This window comes from Alnus glutinosa, chromosome 8 (assembly GCF_958979055.1).
Source record: "Alnus glutinosa chromosome 8, dhAlnGlut1.1, whole genome shotgun sequence".
NCBI classification, from domain to species: Eukaryota; Viridiplantae; Streptophyta; class Magnoliopsida; order Fagales; family Betulaceae; genus Alnus; species Alnus glutinosa.
In genome coordinates, this window is record NC_084893.1 from 27,656,519 (window position 1) to 27,677,816 (window position 21,298).

At 36.4% G+C, this 21,298-nt stretch overlaps 5 protein-coding genes across 7 annotated transcripts; all 5 read left to right on the forward strand.

Moving 5' to 3' along the window:
* Positions 1-1,840: 1,840 nt before the first annotated feature.
* Positions 1,841-4,952, forward strand: LOC133875177 (GDP-L-galactose phosphorylase 1-like). Its single transcript, XM_062313209.1, has 7 exons — positions 1,841-2,712; positions 2,895-3,016; positions 3,178-3,237; positions 3,370-3,612; positions 3,712-3,897; positions 4,014-4,262; positions 4,387-4,952. The coding sequence occupies exons 1-7, from the start codon at positions 2,592-2,594 to the stop codon at positions 4,711-4,713; spliced, it is 1,308 nt and encodes a 435-aa protein (XP_062169193.1). The 5' UTR covers positions 1,841-2,591; the 3' UTR covers positions 4,714-4,952.
* A 2,604-nt stretch (positions 4,953-7,556) lies between these two features.
* Positions 7,557-11,729, forward strand: LOC133875183 (uncharacterized). The gene is made up of 2 exons (XM_062313218.1): positions 7,557-7,712; positions 11,341-11,729. The coding sequence occupies exon 2, from the start codon at positions 11,352-11,354 to the stop codon at positions 11,550-11,552; it is 201 nt and encodes a 66-aa protein (XP_062169202.1). The 5' UTR covers positions 7,557-7,712; positions 11,341-11,351; the 3' UTR covers positions 11,553-11,729.
* A 1,430-nt stretch (positions 11,730-13,159) lies between these two features.
* On the forward strand, positions 13,160-13,705 carry LOC133876326 (stigma-specific STIG1-like protein 4). Its single transcript, XM_062314599.1, has one exon. It carries the CDS (start codon positions 13,160-13,162, stop codon positions 13,703-13,705), a length of 546 nt encoding a protein of 181 aa, XP_062170583.1.
* A 1,904-nt stretch (positions 13,706-15,609) lies between these two features.
* On the forward strand, positions 15,610-20,765 carry LOC133875178 (aspartate carbamoyltransferase 1, chloroplastic). 3 transcript variants are annotated; one of them, XM_062313210.1, is made up of 6 exons: positions 15,610-15,760; positions 18,069-18,670; positions 18,755-18,894; positions 19,779-19,952; positions 20,118-20,354; positions 20,453-20,765. In XM_062313210.1, the coding sequence occupies exons 2-6, from the start codon at positions 18,124-18,126 to the stop codon at positions 20,558-20,560; spliced, it is 1,206 nt and encodes a 401-aa protein (XP_062169194.1). In that variant the 5' UTR covers positions 15,610-15,760; positions 18,069-18,123; the 3' UTR covers positions 20,561-20,765. The 3 variants fall into 3 exon arrangements, with proteins under 3 accessions (XP_062169194.1, XP_062169195.1, XP_062169196.1); XM_062313211.1 differs by having other exon boundaries at positions 15,722-15,792; XM_062313212.1 differs by lacking the exon at positions 15,610-15,760 and adding an exon at positions 16,135-16,236.
* LOC133876327 (uncharacterized) lies at positions 16,948-17,517 on the forward strand. The gene has a single exon (XM_062314600.1). It carries the CDS (start codon positions 16,948-16,950, stop codon positions 17,515-17,517), a length of 570 nt encoding a protein of 189 aa, XP_062170584.1.
* Positions 20,766-21,298: the final 533 nt, after the last annotated feature.

Consider the following 21,298-nt stretch of genomic DNA (forward strand, 5'->3'; position numbering starts at 1 on the left):
AATATCCGCACTCGTATCTCTAAAACGCGAATATCACATTTAAATATTTGTTTTTGCGTCATTTTTGTTTATCCACCCACTATCCGCAATGGGTAATGGGCTTATTTTAAAAGCTTTTAAAAAGAATTTTGACAGATTCGAAAATATGTAGAACCAAGAAAAAAAAAAGGATAATAGATACGACTTTAAAATATTTATAGTAATCAATGCTTACAAAAAATAACCTTATGTTTTTTTTTTTTTTTTATTCTCTAAATATAATAATTTTTTCATAAGTGGATGTTGATGGCGTTGTTGCGCTGAATATATATATATATGAACCGTATCCACATACTTTAAAATCACTATTTGCATTCACACATGCAGATAGTGATTTTTATTATCCGCATCTGCATGTGCGGATAGAAGATATGAATAATTAATATTTGTCCACATGTAAGCCTTTAAATAAAGACATTCATATGACTTTAAAATGTATGTGTTTTGAAAAAATAAAAAATGTTTTAATAGAATAATAAAAGTGAATAGCTAAAATAGAGATTGAGTTGTAAGTAAAATAATGTTAGAAATTATACTCATGTCACTTTCGTATCATTCAAAAACTTAAAATCATAATTGAATTTTGATTAAATTGTGATTTTAAAAGTCACGTCAATTTTAAAGGGACACAAATAAGATATGAGTATGACGTTTAGAATTATTTAATGTAAGTACTTTATGAAAGTGAATAGTTTAAATAAAAAAAATGTGATTTTTTAATTAAAATAAAGAGAGTTTATTTTTAAATTACAACGGTAAGTAAAGTTATATCTCAAAATCTCTCGTGCAAATACAATATTAGATTTAAAAAGGATATTATTAATATTTTATGAGAATAAAACTCAAAACAGTGATACAATGAATTACTCCACATCTAGGGGATCATATTTTAAAACCAAGTTAGTGTTGGATGGTGATCTTAAATTAAAATAACACACCTTTTTGGAGTTGTGCATTTGAGTTTGAAGAATGGGATATACCGGTGGGATTTCACCGAAAAGTAGCTGTTGACCCAATTAGTTGGTGGGCGTCCAAATAATAATAATAATAATATTCAAATTTCTTTTCCACAACTCTCTAAGAATTATGATGTAATAAGAAATTAAAACTAACCGATATCTTTGAAGGCTGACCATTTACTTTTTTCCATTATGTTGTTTTAGGCTATGTGTTATTGTCTTATTAAAAAGCCACAAATGACTTGATTTGTGCAAATCCCTATAACAATTAGAAAAATATTTTATTTTTATATTTTAATAATTTTCATACAAGAAATAATTTATAAATCAATCGTTAAATTTGTAAGATCTACATGTGAGTTTTACATATTCAACGATAAATTTGAGAAAGAAAGAAAACAAAACAAAAAAAAAAAAGCAAAAATTAAATGTGTAACGACTCTCTAAAATTATTTTTTATTCCCAACGATCATTAACACTATGATGGTCACATCTATCTTTAGACGCATCTGCGTAAAATGTATTGCAGTCCATTTCCGTCGCAAGGATTAAAAAAGTAATTAACCCAAAATAACTAATAATCGCGTTAGTTAAGGGCAACCTTTCTTCAGTAATTGGGCAAAGACTTAGTAGTCTGCCTAATAGACTTTTTTTTTATTAAAAAAAAAATATAGGATGTTTAAAAAATTTGAAGGATTTATAATTTATAAACCCAATCAAAGAAAAGCAAAAGAAAAAGAGACTAAAAAAAAAAAAAAAAAACCTTAGTCCTTGTATTTTGCCCATCGGTACGACTGAATGGTCCCTCTCCGGCGAAAGACCCCAAATGGGGGGGCACGAGAGGTCTCCACCGCATGATTTTTGGAAACTCTCTCTCTCTCTCTCTCTCTCTCTCTCTCTCTGTGTGTGTGTCTGTCTCTCTCTTAATAATTGAATTGCGTCTGATACAGAGTGTAGCCACAAGGCCAGTAAGGCCAGAAGCAGTTAAACACACACACACACACATGCCACGGCAAAACCACAGCCACAACCACCACGCCTCTTATCTATATAACAACAACCCCCATTTCTCCAATTTTCGCCCCCAAACACCCTTAATCCTCTCCTCCAGCTATATTGGAAAGGATAATAGATCGCTCTGATTGTTGTGCCGTTTGCAGAGAGAAGATAAGAAAAAGGAAAGGTTGGGATTTAGGTTTGCGCGCAGGGGGTAAAACCCAGGATCGACGCGTTGTAGACATCACGGCTATACCCAGAGTTTCTCGGCCTCTCGTTCATGTCCGGGCAGTACGACGCAAGGGTTGTGTGATCGAGAGCAACCCTTCGCCGCACGGCGGGCGTGGCGCGTTGCCTTCCGAAGGCGGCAGCCCTTCCGACCTCCTCTTCCTCGCTGGTGGTGGTTCCTCTGCTTTCTTGTATTAGTTTTAGGTCTATTTTTTACGCTTTAAAGGCTAGCCTAAGGTTTTTTATTTGTTAAGAGCGATTAGATCTCGGTTAAGCAGGGTTTGTTGTTGTTGTTGTCGTTGTTCCTGTTTGCTGTTGTTGTTGGGTGTGTGTGGTGATTGATTAATTTTCTGAGAAAGAGAGAGCAATATGTTGAGGATCAAGAGGGTTCCCACCGTTGTTTCGAATTACCAGAAGGAGGAGCCGGAAGAGGCTGCTCGCCGTGAAGGGGGCTGTGGTCGCAATTGTCTCAACAAGTGTTGCATTCAAGGTATTTGTTGTAATGCTTTCGCATGTGAAATTCATTTTTTGTTTTTCCATTGGTTTTGAGCTGATCTGTTTGTGGGTATTATGTGAAATGCGTATGTGAATTCTGGGTTTATTTTTGGGCCTTTTGTTTCGGTATGGGGCTTTGATTGTAACTCGGTTTTTGGATATTTGGGATTTGAACAGGGGCAAAGCTCCCTTTATATGCTTTTAAGCCGCTGAACAAGACTGTTTGTGACAAGGAGTTGACCGGACATGAGAGCAGTGAGCCGCCCGTAGCCTTTCTGGATTCTCTGCTTCTTGGGGAGGTAAATTTTTCCAAAGCAGCTTAGGAAAAATGAACTAAAAATTATGTTTTTAATTTTTTAATTTTATAATTTTAAATTTATTTATTTAAAACGTAGTTGTATTAACCAAGCATGAATTGATAACCAAGTGTGAGTTAAAGTTGTTTCCATTCTTATGTTAGTGGGAGGATCGCATGCAGAGAGGTCTGTTTCGCTATGATGTCACTGCCTGTGAAACCAAGGTCTCATCTCAGTTTGCTTTATCTTTTTGTTTTCCTTCGTTGTTTACGTGCGACTTTTTTCATAAGGAGCTGAAAATTTAGTCAACAGGGAATTGGGGTTTATTCCAATTTTTGGTTATGTTCTTGGTGTAGGTGATCCCGGGTGCGAATGGTTTCATTGCCCAGCTGAATGAGGGCCGCCATCTTAAGAAGAGGCCAACTGAGTTCCGTGTTGATAAGGTCCTCCAGCCCTTTGATGGGAACAAATTCAACTTCACTAAAGTTGGGCAAGAAGAGGTACTCTTCCAGTTTGAACCAAGCGAAGATGGTGAAGTCCAGTTCTTCCCAAATGCTCCCATTGATGTTGAGAATTCTCCAAGTGTTGTTGCCATCAATGTATGTTACTTTCTTTTTGTTCAGCTTTTTGTTCTTAGTTGCCTGAGCAAGCATTTAGTAAGAAAGATAACATGATGTGTGTTACATGCAATTTAACAGGTTAGTCCAATTGAATATGGGCATGTGCTTCTGATCCCTCGCATTCTTGAGTGCCTGCCACAAAGGATTGACCGTGACAGCCTCTTGCTTGCCCTTTACATGGCGGCAGAAGCTGAGAACCCATACTTCAGGTTGGGTTACAACAGCTTGGGTGCATTTGCCACCATCAACCACCTTCACTTCCAGGTTTCTACTGATGAAACTTGCTAACAACACTTCAATATATATTTGGATCATTATTTCTCTTATTATTAGCTATCAGTTGGTGATGAAAAGGCAAATTAATAAATTCCGTTGGACAGGCGTACTACTTGGCTGTGCCCTTTCCTATTGAGAAGGCTCCCACCAAGAAGATGACCACCTTGGATGGTGGGGTGAAGATCTCTAAGCTGTTGAATTATCCAGTCAGAGGTCTTGTCTTTGAAGGCGGAAATACTATTGAAGATTTATCAAACACTGTTTCAGATGCCTGCATTTGCCTTCAAGATAACAACATACCTTACAATGTCCTCATTGCTGATTGTGGAAGGCGAATCTTCCTTTTCCCACAGGTAATTTATTTTGAAATGTATATATTTTACGTGACAGTATTCTATAAGATATATGCTAGCTGTTTTGCTAACATTGTTGATTATCATCAGTTACCCTAATTTTTTCGTCCCATCTGATGAACAGTGTTATGCTGAGAAACAAGCTCTTGGGGAAGTGAATGCTGAGCTTCTGGACACCCAAGTGAACCCAGCTGTGTGGGAGATTAGTGGGCACATGGTGCTAAAGAGGAAGAAGGACTATGAAGAGGCATCTGAGGAAAATGCTTGGAGGCTCCTTGCAGAGGTCTCCCTCTCTGAAGAGAGGTTCCAAGAAGTGAATGCTCTAATTTTTGAAGCCATTGCTTCTGTTGACAATGGGAATGGAAATGTTACTCAGAGCTCTCTTGAGGAGCTGGATGCCATCCACCCCACCATGGTTGCTGGGACAAAAGAATGCCTAGTTCTGCATTAAGAATTAGGCAACGATGACCAGGTCATCGGTGTTTGCTTTTTAAGTTTGTATCTCTACCTTAATGAACAGATGCTAGCAGTTGCCTAAATAAATAAACTGGGTTTGCATTGTTGTAGCACCCTTTGTGTTTATGTTTTCTGCAAATTGGCTCTGTACCATTCAGATTTGTTTTGTGGGTTCTGTAAGATACTATGTTATTGTTTGTTGAATTGTACTAATGAATGTTGAATTTGTATGTATTTGGAGGTGCTTACAGTTTATTTGTTACTTTCTGTGTTTCCTGTTTGCTAATTGAGTCCGAGGGGAGAAAGCTGAAATTCTCCAGGCTTATTTTTAGTCTATTCTGTTCACTTTGGGGCAGTTTGTATCTACATGCGAAATAGCATTGAGAGTGATAGTGTGATAAGAATGGATAGTGATCTAGGCTTTATTTGACGATTATGGAGATTTTGATATTCTAGATTGTAGAATGTAATGGTGGACCATGCGTGTCTGGTTTTTTCTTCTACACTTAAACAAGAGACTGAGATGGGAAAACAACGTTATACCAGATTAATTCCCTTGCATATTTTGTTTTTCTTTCAAGCTTCGAAGAACAAGATAAGGTAGTTTGGCTTTGTCACCAATGACACCCATGCGATAAGACTTGCACAAGATCATCCTGCCGGAATGATCAGACACTGAGGGTTATCTTCTATGCGGACAACGTTGCACTTCTAGAATCTCTACCTCATGTGTAGCATTTTTCATGACCAACAACTTCATAACTCTGGTGGCTTCCTTTCTGTAAATAATGTGAAATGAAGTGTTGAACTCCTACAATCCATTTTTCTTTTTTAATGTGAGATTACATTAAAACAGAAAAATAAAATACAAGAGGGGGGTGGCGCACCCTTACATTGAACTCAGTACAAACATACAGTGCACGAATAAAGCTAAAAAACTGGGAATGATATTGAAGTGCAGCAAGAAGTGGCCGTTTTTTTTTTTCGTGTTTTTTCTTTTTTGTTGTAATCGGTTACTGTTGTACTTAAAAAAAGAAAAAGAAGAAGAAAAAGAGGAGCAGAGTAGGCACATATTTGCCGTTGGAAACCAAAAGGGGCGACGACCCGTATAGCCCACGCGTGATGCGACATCATGTGGGGCAGGGGGTGGAGCTAACATTTGACATTTGGGGATTAAAATTGAAAAAAATAAAAAATTAGGAGCAAAATTAAAAAATAAAAAATTTAAGGGTAAAAATTTATTTTTAAAAAAACATGGTAATTTAGAGGATCCAGGCCAAATTTAGCTCCGCCCCTAAGGTGGGATACACACGCAGAAGAGGAGAGTGGCGGAGGGTGGAACAGGGATCGGAGAAGGACCAAAGGTGGTGGAGGGGCGTATGCGTCTTTGTCGTTTAATGGGGAGAATCATATACGAGTTTATAGCTCACTAGTAATTTGTATTTCCAAGTTTATTTCATGATATATATCGGCCTTTTAAGTCTATCTCAGTCAATTTAAGACATCTTTTTTTTTTTTTTGACACTTTTGACATTGACTCAAAAAACAAAAAAAAAAACATTATAAATTATAATGACATCTATAGATTACACATCAGCGAAATTTCCCAGTGGGGGAAATGGGGAATCTTTTGACTCTTTCCGCATGGTGCCGGCATTAAGAATTATATGGCTTTTAACCACACATTTTAGACTATTAGTCTTTGAAATTTGTTTGCTCTTGCGAATATTACGACATTTTAATTCAGTTAAATGTGTGGGGTGCTTATTCTGTTAAACCAATTGTTAAGAGCTCGTTTTCGATTGGGTGTGTATTTTTTTTTTTTTAAATTGTTATTATATTATATTTAAAATTGTGAATACAGAGAACATTTACTTTTTAAAATTATGTTTGAATGGTTTAAAGAACTTGAGAAAAAATTAGAAAAAATTTAGATAAAACTTAAGTATAATTTTAATTAAAAAAAAACCCAAACATGTTTTTAAATAATAATAAAATATAATCGAAAAACAATTGTTACCCAATCATGCCTTTAGGGTTTACTCATTGATCTAAAAACTCTAAAATTATTGAATATTAATTTAATTAAATCTCAACCCTTAAAATAGTAACACAATAGATTTGAACTAAAAACCAAAGAAAGGACAGTGATTTTAAACCCACAGTAGAAGACACACTAGTGAGTAATTCTAGAAGTTTGTCTTGTGTCCCTCCAATAATGAGTGTCTTTTAAAATTACAATTTGATCAAAATTCAATAGTGATCAATCACAAATCTAATGATGATTTTAAAAGTCACATTATTATTAGAGGGACATAAGAGGGACTTCTGGCACTACTCAACATTAGTTGAAATTAATTGGACGATAATCACATTATGATTTTGTGTTTGAATTGTTTGTTAATGTTTTTGTTTTGAAAATAACGTTGAAAATTGGAAAAAGGCTGGGAAATGAAACATTAAAAAAAAGAGAGGAAAAAGACATTTTAATTGACCAACATGCTCCAACTTTTCTTTTCTATCTTTCTTTCTTTAACTTTTTTTATTTTTATTTTTTTTTTCCATTTAATATATGGGGATCAAGAATTTTTACAATTCCTAATGTTCTACCATGTAGAATTTCTCAATCTTAACTATTATTTTTAATTTAAATAGTTAATATTTGGCCACTTTACCGTTTATTATTTTTAAAATACCTTAAAATGTGATAAACACTTATATAATAAAATATAAGTATGCAAAAAGTAATGTATTTTAATATAATAAAATCTCAACAATTTAATTTAAAAACATAGAATTCTAAATTACATGACACCTTTTTTCCTGGCCCCCCACAATTTTCTGTAACGTTTGGCTGGGCCAACAACATATGGATTACCAAAACCCAAAACCATCAGGAGCCCAATGCTCATCATCACTACACGCCGTTGTCTCCGTCCAGCAAAGTGAACGTTCTCCCCTTCCTTCGCCTTTCGCTTCGACCACTGACTCACTGTAAGTGTCTCTTCCACTCTCCACGCCCTTAGCTTCCGATTCCTCTATTTCCATGTCTTCCATTCTTTCTATTTCACAATAAAACACAAATATGTATGTCTGTATGAATATCTCTATGTATTTTACCACAATAGTCGCGAATATTTACATGGGGTTGTTGGATTTCCAATTTCCTGTACACTTTATGTTCTGTTTGGTTCTGAAATGTACGAGGGATAATTTTTTTTCTTTTCTTTTTTTCCCTTCCTTTCCCTGATGTTTTCGGAGAAGAAGCAAAGAATGAAAGGTTAAGTGGGAAAATTACTAGGAATTTAGGTTCAGAACCTGAAAAGGGTACTAATAGTATTTTTTTAGTCGGAACTTTTGTTGTGGGATAAACTGTGGTTTCAGTATGAGCCGAAAGCGCTTCCAAAATCTGTGGCAAATTACCCGAAATGAAATAGCTAACAAGTGTTCGATAAAATGCCGAGCTGTGCAGTCTACCTTTATTTGACTGTCCTCTCTGATGCCCTCGAGCATATTTCCCAAATTTATAGAATCATTTTTTCAGATATGGGTTGAGTCAAGGGAAATTAGGTCAAGACCCTCACGTGCTTTTAGCCATTTTGATTTTAGGACTTGAGTTTTCAATTTGATAGTTTCGAGACCTAAGTTTGGGCTTAGTTTAAATTTGAGACCTCCATCAGCCTTTTCGTCAAATAGATAGTAGAAATGCCTGGGAAAATACAATTTTGCTTTTCCTCACGTGTTGTAGTAGGGCTCTCGTGTTGTAGTAGGGTGTGCTTTTTGAGGGTTCGGGTTTAAGGGCTGTTGGTTTTGTGGGTTTGTTGGGTTTCTTTCTTTTTTTGGGCTGTTTCTTTTTTGCTTTCTAGTTATGTGCTTTTCCTTGTATACTTCTAGTGTACTTAGGGGCGCCTAACGCATTTAATAAGACAAGTTTATTACTTATAAAAAAAAAGAGTACAATTATGCCTTCCACATAAAAAAATTTTAAAAGGGCAAAAGAGGAAGAAAAGAAATATGGTTGGGCTGGATGGATGGTGGCCAGGGGTGGCATGACCAAGCCATGGCTAGGTCGTCTCCCAGCCACCCTGGTTTAGGAGTGGTTGCAAGCCACTTCCTAATAGGGGGGTTGACTCCAGCCCGTCTGATCAGGGTGACTACTGAGTAGGTCATGGGCAGATTTGACAAAGAAAATTTCGGAGGGAGAAGGGGTCTATATTCATTTGTCAGGGGAGGGGGTATGGGGGTATTAGCTAAATATATTTTATTGATGTGTTGGACAGAAGAAGGGTCAAAGATATCAGAGAGGATATTGGACTTCCAAGTTCTGTCATTCTGGTTAATGAGAACAGAAATCATTAGGCAGGGAAGGGAAGATAGGGAAGGGTTTGGGCTAGGTAAAAGATGGCAAAGTGGGAATCCAAGGAGAAGACTAAATATTCAGGTTATGCCCATTTGAGATAGCCCAACAAGCTCCTTTCTCAACAATTGGCGATTTGTAAGCATCCCTTTCCAAAGCCAAGAGTAGTTAGGGATGATGGGAACTTCCAGAAAATTGCCTGATCTGAAGTACTTGGTACTTAAAGCTTTAACCCAAAGAAGATGATCTTGATTGAGGATTTTCCAACCAAGCTTAGATTGGAGAGAAATTTTGGTATTCCATGGTACAGATGCCTAAATCTCCAACAGATTTTGGGGAGCAAATTTTGTTCCAGGCTAGAAGGGTTAGATTGTGCCTCTTGGAAGGGTTGAAGCCCCACCAGAATTTCCTGATGGAGGCATCAATACCACGACAAAGGGATTTAGGTAAGACGATAATGTACATGGAAAAGCTGGGGATGGAATAGTCAACAGACTTAATGAGGGTGGTTTTAGCTGCTTGGGAAAGGAGTTTTGCTTTCCAGCTAGTAATTTTTTGGAGAATTTTAGATATGAAGTCCTCAAAGGCTACTTTTTTGTTTTTCTGGATGAAAAGGGGAAGGCCTATGTATTTTGCATTTGGAGAGATCTGCCTGAGGTTAAGGATAGCCTGGATAGAAGAGATGGATTCAGGTTTGGTGTTTTTGCTAAATGAGATAGTAGATTTGAAAGGGTTGTTAGATTGACTAGACCAAGAGGAATATAAGTTGAGGCAGTTTAAGAGAGTAGAGGCTTCTGATGAGTTAGCTGTAGCAAAGAGCATGATATCAGAGGAGATGGGAAATGGTATTGCCCTTATTTGTCTGCTGATTTTAATACCATGGATAGTGCCAAGGATTCTTGTTCAAGAATGAGCCTAGAGAGGACTTCGGGGTCCAGGATAAAGAGAAAAGGGGAAAGAGGGTCCCCTTGCATAAGACCCTGGCGGGGGCAAAACTTACCAAAGGGGGAACCATCCAACAGAATTGAATAGGGGACTGTAAAGAGGCATTGGTGGATCCAATTGATCCAGGTTTGGTGGAAAGCAAGCAGAGAAAAAATCTTAAGAATAAATGACCATTCCATCTGATTGAAGGCTTTGGTCACATCAAGTTTAAGACCCATCAACCCACCATTACCTTTCTTTTGTTTCATGATATGAAAAATTTCATGGGCAAGAATAGAGTTGTCATGAATGGATCCTTGAAGGAAACAGATTGGTTTAAGGAGATGATTTTATAGAGGAGGGGTCTGTTAGCAAGAATCTTGGAAATCAGTTAATAGTTGAAATTAGTGAGACTAATAGGCCTAAACTGATAGACTCTGTAAGGGTTATCTATTTTGGGAATGAGGGGTATGTGGGTATGATTAACTTCTCTCAGCATATGACCCCTTCTAAAAAAAGATTGGATGAAAGAAATAACACTGGATTTAACAATCGGCCAGTACTTTTCATAGAACAACCCAGTCAAGTCATCTGGCCTAGGGGCGTTCTATGAAGGATATAGAGTTATGCCTACGTCGAATGACCATTGAGGCATGGAAATGGAATTTCCCTCTACGAAGTTGCTCCTGGAGTGCTCCTTGAAGACTTGCCTCTCTGTCTAGGTTCTCAGGGGAAAGGGGGGTTCTGCTTGGCTGCATCAATCTCTGCCAAGATGGGCTTATTGTTACATTGTAGATGGCTCGGCAGCTGTCTTGGGTGGAGAAGAGGAGGATTACCATTCCAGCTTAATGCTTCTGTTTGAGAAATAAGTTGATCTATTTCAGACTGGTTGATGTCCATGGGCAACGGGGAAGGAGGGGAAGAGGATGTAAGTAAGGTTGACAAAGGAGGAGAAGGGAAGTGGGTGAATACAGCATAGAGGTAAGGGAAATCCTAGAGAGACTCTACGACAACAGAGGGGAGAGAGCACTCGTGAGAGAGGAAATTTTTTTCGTAATTGTATTAGCTTACACAATTGTAAAGTTGTATTACTGGTATATGAACAAGATTTTGGAAAAGATTGAAGCTAAGCACCTTTACTTAGTAAAAAATTATAATGGTTTCTTTTATTACATTGTGTAAATCAAACCATTTACAACTGTAAAAGCAATTTTTATTATATATATTTTTGTTGTTGATGAGGAGGAGGAGAGCTGTTCTTTTTGAATTGCAAATTCTCTTAGAAAGTGGTTTAAATGTGACATTCCAATAGTATAAAGCTTGCGTCGCTTTCAATTGCAGATTAGCAGGAAATGAGGAAAGGATTGCACCCTCAGTTGCAATGGATATCCTATGTGACTCAGAGTGGCAGATTGATGCACGTTTCGATGACCAAAATACACCATGTTGGTAAAGTGTACCACTTTAGGGCTAAACGCCAAATGGCTGAGAGTTTAGGGCAGATTGCCAAGTTTAAGCGTCGTTTTGAAGGTGGGAATGATGAAGACAATTAATAATGACTTTTACTAGAACGCAGCAGTAATGTTCTAGTTAGAGTTATTGGGAATTGGTCTTTGATCTGATGGGTGCTCTACAGAACATACGTTTTGATGTTTTATGGGTTGTTGAATTTTGACAAATATTTCCATTTGGAACCTGTTATTAAGTGCTCTATTGTGGGGTTTATCAAATTCAGGAGTTTGAGCTCTTGCCTTTTTCTTAAAGTAATTCTTTGTTTCTAACAGATTTGTGTCCTACCTTTCTTATCAAGTTCAGGAATTTGAGCTCTGGCATGTGAACTTTTTAAATCTTTGATTTCTCAACTCTTGGAACAAGTTCGTGCTGTTTTATCATATGCATTTGAATGGAGTTATGTACCGGTATAGATAATAATCCTCTATTTCTTGTAGGATTTGATTGAATGACTTGGTTTCAGTTACTCCTTTGGTGAACCTTCCACCGTTGTGGCTATGAGCCTGAGAGCTTATAAGTTTCTTTAGGTTGTTAACTGCTGCTTTCCTGCACTCCATCCCCTCCCAAGATTCTGGTCAATTAATTCTGTTGTGATTCTTTTATAACAAAATGATGAAAAATTCTTGGACCATTTGATTTCAGCACTCATTTTATGGGTTGCTTTGCAATGCAAGTCAAGAGGATGTCCTTGTCCAGTATTGTTTGCATCTTTGCTGATGGTTGCTTACTTGAGCCATCTCTTACTATACCTCTTACATTACATGATATAGGGGTGGCAATTCGTGTTTGCGTGTCAGGTTCAGGTCGTGTTAAGTATGAGTATAAGATTATATATGTCAATTTTAACCCGACCTATTTAATTAAACGGATTAGACCTTTCAACTTCAACCTATTAATTTTGTATCGGGTTCATATTGGGTTTGCAAGTAGTGTAAAAGAATTGTCAGTCATAAATGTTGTGTGTCGTGTTCGGATTGTGTCGAGATATTAGTATAAGATTATATTAGGTTAACCTTAATTCGATTCATTTCATTAAACGAGTTAGACTTCTCAACCTTAGTCCATTAATTTTGCATTGGGTTTGTGGCCGTGTAAAAAATTGTCAGCCTTAAATAATCTATTGGATTAAGACAATTTAAAGCTTTGATCATTTCCACTAGTTCCTAGAGCTCAATAGATGATTTTGACTATTCCATTTGTACTCGAGTCCATTTCCTCTGCTTGAATTTGTGGTATTGTTCCATCTTATTGATCATGATAATTTAAAGAATGGGATATAGAGGTCCATGAAGGATGATGGAGGTGAGATCTACCAAGAGGACCTAGATCACCCACTCTTCTATCTTGGGAAGATAGAATAACGTTGGAAAATAGTGTGGTCACACCGTTTACATTTTGCTTTAACCATGGACCTAAAAGCAATAAAGTTCTCCATGCACAAATTAAAGCAAAGAAAACCCCTCCTATCACGTAATTAGCTGCTATACCACACCAGCTCCACCACCCACAACATGAATCCTCAATACTAAAGTGAGAAAAACATGAACGTTCTCAAGCCTCCCCGGATAATATGAAAAGAGAAAACAATTCCTCCTCACCTATATATCGCAATAAGCCCTTCCCGCCTCTACTTGTGCATCTAGTTACAATGATGCAGCTTGTTGATGTTCTAATTGCTATTTCGCTTCTACTTTCACTACCATCACCTGTGATAGTGGAAGGAAGTTCAATATCTGAAGAGGTGCAACAAAATCTCACCGCTGGCTCGTCATCATCGCCATGGCTCAAGAAAATTATGAACCATCATTCCAGAGACGACCCGCGAGCCCCCGGGTGCTGGAACAAGCCTTGGCTATGCGATCCGGGAGTGTTTCCGCCTAGAAGGCGGTGTTGTCGAAACAGTTGTATAGATGTAAGCTCAGACGTTAACAACTGTGGCTCATGTGGGTGGAGATGTCCATTTAATAGGCAATGTTGTAGTGGTCGATGCAGTAATACGAATCTGAGCCCATTCAACTGCGGCAGATGTGGAAACAGATGCCCCTTTGGCGTCTTTTGTTTCTATGGGATGTGCGGCTATGCTAAGCCGTTTCCACCTCGCCCTCCTTTCCCGTTTCCTCCTCGACCACCTCGGCCACAACCACCACACCCGCCTCATCCGCCAAGAGGCTGGCAGGCACCTGCAATGCAATGAACATGTTTTGATAGTTAAAACATGTTCGATCTCTATATTAGTCAGCTCCGCTGGTCTTGGAATGTTTGTGTTGTCCTCTTTGTTATTCTTCGTATTTTCATGTTCAACAAAAGCTGGTATAAGGAGGAGTCATGGTTTTTAGTTTTGTAACAATCTTGTTGTCATCTATCCCTTCGCCAGTTCTCTAAATAATGATACTAGTTTCGTGCTCTTAATTTTTTTTTTTTTTTTATTATTATTTGAGTATTTAATCGATTCTGATAATTAAACAATGCTTCGATCATTATCTTTGGATTCAACAAGAATAATACCGTTCTTAAAACAATAACAGCTGACGAATAAAAAACAAATATATTAGAGATTACGTGAAATTGTTACTAAATCTCAAAGATCCTAATGAACAAATAATAATAATAATAATAATAATAAAAAACAATGTCTTTATTGGCCATTCCTATCCCTGTAAAGATTCTATACCAATATAGCCCAACACTTATAATATGATAATTTCATAAAGAGTCAGTTTGATAATGCAATTTTGCATGTTAAAAGTGTATTTTTAAACAAAATAAAATAAAATGTCTTGTTTAGGAGAGTTTGAAAAATATGGTTAGGGCTGAAATCGTTGAAAAACTATTCTTTCAAACTGCAAGTAAAGAGATGCGTTTTTAAAATGCACAATTTTACAGGCTGAACTGTCATTTAACCAAACGTTTAACTATGTTTTTAAAAATCACATTTAAAAATATCTATTTTTTAAACCGCACATTTTAATACTGTTAAAACAAATAGACATTATTCATTAGAGAAATGCTATTTAGTATTCTCTCATCCTTATCTTATTCTCTATCCTCATCTTTCAAAAACAAACCATTGAATTTGTAGGATCAACATAGGTGAAGCTGTGTGTCCTACAAATTTAATAATTAATTTAAAAAAAAAGGAAAAATATTAGAAGGATGAAAGAATACTGTATAGTAAGGGTGTACAACCGGTTGTGGTTGCAGTTATTTCCTCATAAGTATTAACTGCAACCGCAACTAGAACCGGGGTACCCGGTTATTCATATTTAAATAACCGCAACCGGTATTCGGTTATTAAAAACCGGTTATTCATATATTGTTGATTTTTTTTTTAATCCAATATCCAACCATTCAATATTCAATTCTAAATAGTAAATACTAGTGGACGTGCATAATTTCATTTACCATTCACCATTCATTAATCTCAATGAGCTCATAATCAAGTCTATAGATTAAATAAAATGATTGCAAAGAAAATCAAACAAACAAATATTATAAAATATAATGACAATTGTATTGTAATTAAAATACGATGACAATTCAAAAAAGTACCAAACCTTCGTTATTAAAAACCTTAAAGATGATTAGTTCCTTAAATTTAAATGTTGGGTTTGGAGCTCATCTATACATATATATATATATATATAAAAATCGGTTTTTTAAAACCCAATAATCAATAACCGCAATTAGAGTATCCGATTATCCTATTGCGGTTATTTTCAGTTTTTCAGATAACGGTTGTTAGTAGTTATTAGCAATTAATAACCGCCCTATTTATATATCCCTACTAGTGTATAGCATCCCCCTATTCATTAAGTACATATAAGATGACATAGGATCCCACGCATTTAAACAGTAGAAACTGAAGAGGATATGCTTTTGACATAACGTGGCATTATCACATTGCTCAGTGTTCCTGATACTACGTGCTCATCACCGCATTGTACAACTTCACAATAACCAACTCTTACAAAACTAGAGCTCTTATTACCGCAACTTTTTATATTTTTTTTCAAATTTTTTATTTTTAACTTTTTATTTTTAAATGTTTCACTTTTTTCCGCCAAAAAAAAGTTTCATAATCTCCTGAAAGATCCTCTTATTCCACCCTTTTTGTTTTCCAAAACTATTTTTTATCTTTTTCTATTCAATTTTATTTATTGTATTAAAATTTCACTCAAAACCCTATCTTTTCTCGGAGCTCTATATTTTCTCGGCAAACAGACAAAGTTCTTAGAAAAGATTTTCCCAGGTATCACCGTCGTCGTCTTGCCTCCTTTTCCTGTACGGCAATTCAAACTTAATTCACTGTACCTTATATTTGACTGTTTTCTGTTGGGTTTCTCTTTCTTAGTATATTAATTATTTTTTATTATCCGAAATAAAATATTGTATTAATTTTCATTTTCTATCTCCTAACACTTCGTTTGGTGGCTGAGAAAATGATAGAAAATTTGTATGCTTTTCACCGTTCGGGGCACGAGATAAAGAAACTCAGTTGCTCGAGCAAAATAATAATTATAAAAAAGAATCCGAAGGATTAGATTTTTCCCTTTTTCTTGTATTTATTGAGAAAAGAGCTTCTTTTTTTTTTTTTTTTTTTCTGTAGTTTTATTCATTTCCTCTCTAACCAATATGGAATTAAGTTTTTAGAAGTTGTAGTTGAAAAAGATTTTATATTTAGTATCATTGTTCTCGCCCAGTTCTTCTTTTGATTGAATGCTCAAGGTAAGTCGTTAATGTGCGGTAGTATACTGCAAAGCTGGTGAAGTTTCTAGTAAAAGCTGTGTGTTTCTCTTTGCCTTTTTGTCCTTTTTTTTTTTTTTTTTTTTTTTTGTGCGGGTTATTGGTTATGCTTTTATTAGTTTCTCTGTTTCAGTGGAAAGTAATATCAAACTTTGAACTTTAGGGTTTATTACTAAGACTTTAAACTAGTCAGAACAAACAAGTTTTGCCATTATTTCACTGTTTTTGTTCAATCTTATGATAGTTAATTCGAAATGGCGACAGCCCATTGGTTCTGATGTGACCTAGATGTAATCATAAACAAGTGATGCTAAGCTTAAGAATCTGTTGGATATGCTTTATGATTTCTATGTGCTTTGTTCTTGTGGATGATTTCATGATAATTACGCTGCATCTTTTCTTTTTGTGGGATCTTTTTTCCCAGTTTTAAATACTGTTGACTTATGAAGTTGATATCTTGGAGGAAATTTTCCATGGCCTGACACTTAGTTCAAACAAAAATTCATTTGGGTGCTGAGAAACGAGGAAAGAGCAGGAAACACAGTTCTGAGCCTTATCTTTGTAGTGTAAAGCTTCTTTTCATGGGGTTTTCCCCCATCGTTGACACTGAAAATTTTAAGATTCATAATTTTGGTCTCTTTGCTTTTCCTATGTTTTCTTACCAACTAGCCGATGTAAAGTGTCCATTGGCATATGTGGATTGATAATTGGCACCCATTTGGAGGCTTGGTTGATAGATTTGGCTATAGAGTTGTGTATGACTCTCATAGTCGGTTAGACGCTAAACTGGATTCTGTTTTAAAAAATGGAGTATGGTGCTGGAAGCCTGCACGATCTGAGATGTTAGTTGATATACAGAGTAGGTTACCTGAAGTGCCTATTGGTGAGATTGATAAGCCTGTGTGGTCCATATCTCGTTCTGGTTCCTATGATTGCTCTGATACTTGGAATTATCTTCGACAGAAAAAGGCCATTGTCAACTGGTGGCCGCTGGTTTGGCATCAGCATGCTATTCCAAAACAAGCATTTATCCTTTGGTTAACAGTCAATAATAGGCTCACCACTGGCGATCGATTGCTGGCTTGGGGTTATGAGGGGGATACAAATTGTGTCTTATGCAGAAATGGAACTGAGAGTCGTGACCACTTATTCTTTTCATGTGGGTTTAGTTCCCGAATTTGGAAAACCTGTTTACAACGTTGTGATGTCTTAAATCCTCCTACTAGTTGGGATGGTTTGATAGAAGAAGGGTGTAGAACTTGAAAGACTAAGTCCTTGATGGGGTCAATATGTAAACTGATATTGAGCTCTACTGTATACGGTCTTTGGAGAACAAGAAATGAGATAAAGTTTGGAAGTCAACCTAGAAATGAAGAGCAGATATTGAAGTTAATTTTCTGGGAGGTGAGGTTCCGGGTTTCTGGGAAAGGGAAGTTCAAGAAGACTCTGGAAAACATCAACTTGTGTCACAAATGGAATATTGATGTTAACATACTGAGTTAGTGTTAGTTTGTAATGTGTTTTGGTGTTTTGTTGGTTTCTCTGTACAGTTGATTCATTTGTTAATAATAGTTCTACTTATTCATAAAAAAAAAAGTGTCCATTGGAGAAAAGTCGATTTCTATAAGTTGGATTCTGCTTTTTCTGATTCAATATTAGGATTGTATGTTAAAGACAGGGTCTTGATTACGTACTTATTTAATGAATGTCTTGTAATTGCAAATACCTGATTGGAAATGTACCATTTAATCAATGATATACCTTTTTATTTTTTTTCTCTGTTCTAATTTATTATTGTTGTTTGCATCTTCAAGGGTTCCAAAGTGCTTGGCACAACTTGATCCCATCATACCAATTCTATAAAGTGCAATGGCTGTTTCATCTTCGCTTTTTACATCTTCGTTACAGGGGAGTATGGTTACTCCCAAAACATTAAAATGCTGCAAAGAGTTTAAGTGCAGTCCTTCAAATCTTTCCTTCCAACAATCAAGAAACACCAAGTCAATGCACCTGACACATTTGGGGCTATTACCCAGCAGGAAATTATCAAGATGGGAACAAACTGACAGATTCTCATCAAAGGACAGATTCCAGTGCCGTGCAATTGAAGTTGAAAATGCACCTTCATTTTCAGTAGGGAAGAAGTTTCAACTTGATGATATCATTGAAGCTCAGCAATTTGATAGGGATACTCTCAGTGCTATATTTGAAGTTGCCCGTGAGATGGAGAAGATTGAAAAGAATTCTCCTGGGAGCCAAATTCTTAAGGGTTATCTTATGGCTACTCTGTTTTATGAGCCTTCCACTAGAACTAGGCTTTCATTTGAGTCTGCCATGAAAAGGTTAGGTGGGGAAGTTTTGACAACGGAAAATGCACGGGAGTTTTCATCCGCAGCTAAAGGAGAAACACTTGAAGGTAAAAGTCTTTTTTGTGTGCTTAATCAGGTTCCTAGTAGTGGGTTACTGCTATTTGATAGTGATTTAGGAGCTTGATTTGCAGATACTATAAGAACTGTTGAGGGTTACTCAGATATAATTGTTATGCGGCACTTTGAAAGTGGTGCTGCCAGAAGAGCGGCAGCCACGGCTAGCATTCCTGTTATTAATGCCGGGGATGGTCCTGGGCAGCATCCTTCACAGGTATGCACAAAGCGTTCTTAATTTGATATTTTACTTTTTGTTTGACAGTCTGTCATAATCCCTTAGAACAGCCTATAACCGGATCATGTTTGGAGAAAATAAATATCAAGTGCGTAAGAAGGATAGAGCTGGAAAAAAAAATGTAGTGTTCACTGAATGTTTGTCTGTTCGATGAGCATTGTCTAATATGCTACCTAGTATCTTCTGCAGACTGCAATACAGGGGCGTATCAATTTGTTTTTGTCCAGAACTAGTTATACAACACAGGATATCACTAATGAAGAATTGTCATAATTTACAAAGTGATTAATTATATAAGCAAGCTTCATATTTGCAATATCTTTGAGTCATACATAAGGATCCATTCCAATGCTGTTACAAGCATGAAAAAAAACGTGGAAATGGTTGACCAGATCAATGCACGTCTATCTGTTTCAACTTAGTTGTACAAGACTCATACCATATGGACAGTTGAAAACTCAAGTTCTACACTGAAGGATGAACAACTTGGTTCTCTGATATAAAAAACAAGCAAACATATCTTATGAACTGCTTGCTAGTCTATTATTTATTTAGTCCTCTATTAAATCTATGATGTGGGTGTTAAGCAGCATCTGATCACATCTTATATTCAAGGCCTGCTGCAAAACATGGGTTGGGGTGTTCATCTGCAAGTATCTTCATACACCATTATAGTAACCATGTTGTTCTGTCATGGTGTGATTCTTGATTGTTTTTTTTCTCCATGCTAATCTGGAAGCGGACTGGTGTTCTGAATCTGCATTCGATGATCATTGATGGTTTTCTCAAATTTTAATTGCTGGTAGTAAGCTTAACAAAAAGTTTAGTTCAAAGATCTGTTCCTGCGTTTGTATACAATACAGGCTCTCTTGGATGTCTATACCATTGAAAGAGAGGTAGGAAAACTGGATGGCATCAAAGTTGGGCTAGTGGGTGATCTTGCCAATGGAAGGACTGTCCGCTCCCTTGCTTACTTGCTAACCAAGTACCAAGATGTGAAGATCTACTTTGTCTCTCCCGATGTGGTAAAAATGAAGGTAAGTACCGATCTAATTGTAACTTGAATTCACCTATTGGCCTTCTGTGTTCATAATATGAACTTAAATGAAGTCTCACGTTTTGTTGATTTAGGCAAATTAAGTTGGCAAAATTAGAGAAAATCTGGGGCTTTGTTCTCTCAATATTTACATCTCATTTTTCAGGATGATATTAAAGACTATTTGACATCTAAGGGAGTGGAATGGGAAGAAAGTGCTGATTTGATGGAAGTGGCTTCCAAGTGTGATGTAGTGTATCAAACTCGTATTCAGAAAGAAAGGTTTGGAGAGAGAATTGACCTTTATGAAGCAGCTCGAGGCAAGTTTATTGTGGATCGGGATGTCTTGGATATTATGCAGAAGCATGCTGTGGTCATGCATCCTCTCCCCAGGCTTGATGAGGTAAGCATGTGACTTCGGCATGTTCTTTATGAGCTTCAACATTAAGTTCTTCTGATGGATTTAGTGCTTTATTTATTTGTTTTCATGAATTTGTGCAGATTACTGTGGATGTTGATAGGGATCCAAGGGCTGCTTATTTTAGGCAAGCAAAGAATGGTCTCTATATTCGGATGGCTCTTTTGAAACTCTTGCTTGTTGGGTGGTGAAGACTGAAGAAGATGCCTTCATCTTCACACTCAAATTTTGACATAAAAGCTTGTTTTGCTTAGTTCAATCATGTTTGGAAAAGTTATGATAATTGAAACTGCGAGAATGGATCGAGTTTGAATGATGTGCGAGATCTGAATTAAGGTTTGACTATTAGGTTTTGAGAAAAAATCTTGCATGGGCATCCATGTGCTTCGAGAATTATTGACAATTTCTTCTGTAGGACCTCTACGTTACTACCTATCGATGTGTCAAAATTTGAAATCTTGTTCCAAGCATGCTTCAATCTCGTGCCCTATAACAAGAGCCACGTGGTTCCTGTTTGTCTCAGTCCCATAGCTTTACTTACCCGTTTGTAGGGATACAATTTGTATTCCCTAACCAAGTTCGGGTCGTATTAAAATATGAGAATAAGTAGGTTAACTTTTTAACTCAACTTATTTAATTAAATTGATCAGATTTTTTTACTCTAATTTGCTAATTTTGTCGAATTTACAAATCATGTTAAAAATTACAAACCTTATATGTCAATGTTAGATTCGGATTGTGTCAACATAGATATAAAATTATGTAAATCAGTTCTAACTTAACTTATTTAATTAAATAATTCAGATTACTCAACCCTATTCTACTAATTTTGTATTGAACTTGTATCAAATTCACAAATCATTATAAAAATTGTCAACCTTACCTGTACATTGCTGCTAAGCTATAGGTTTAATGTTTCTGGGAAATTC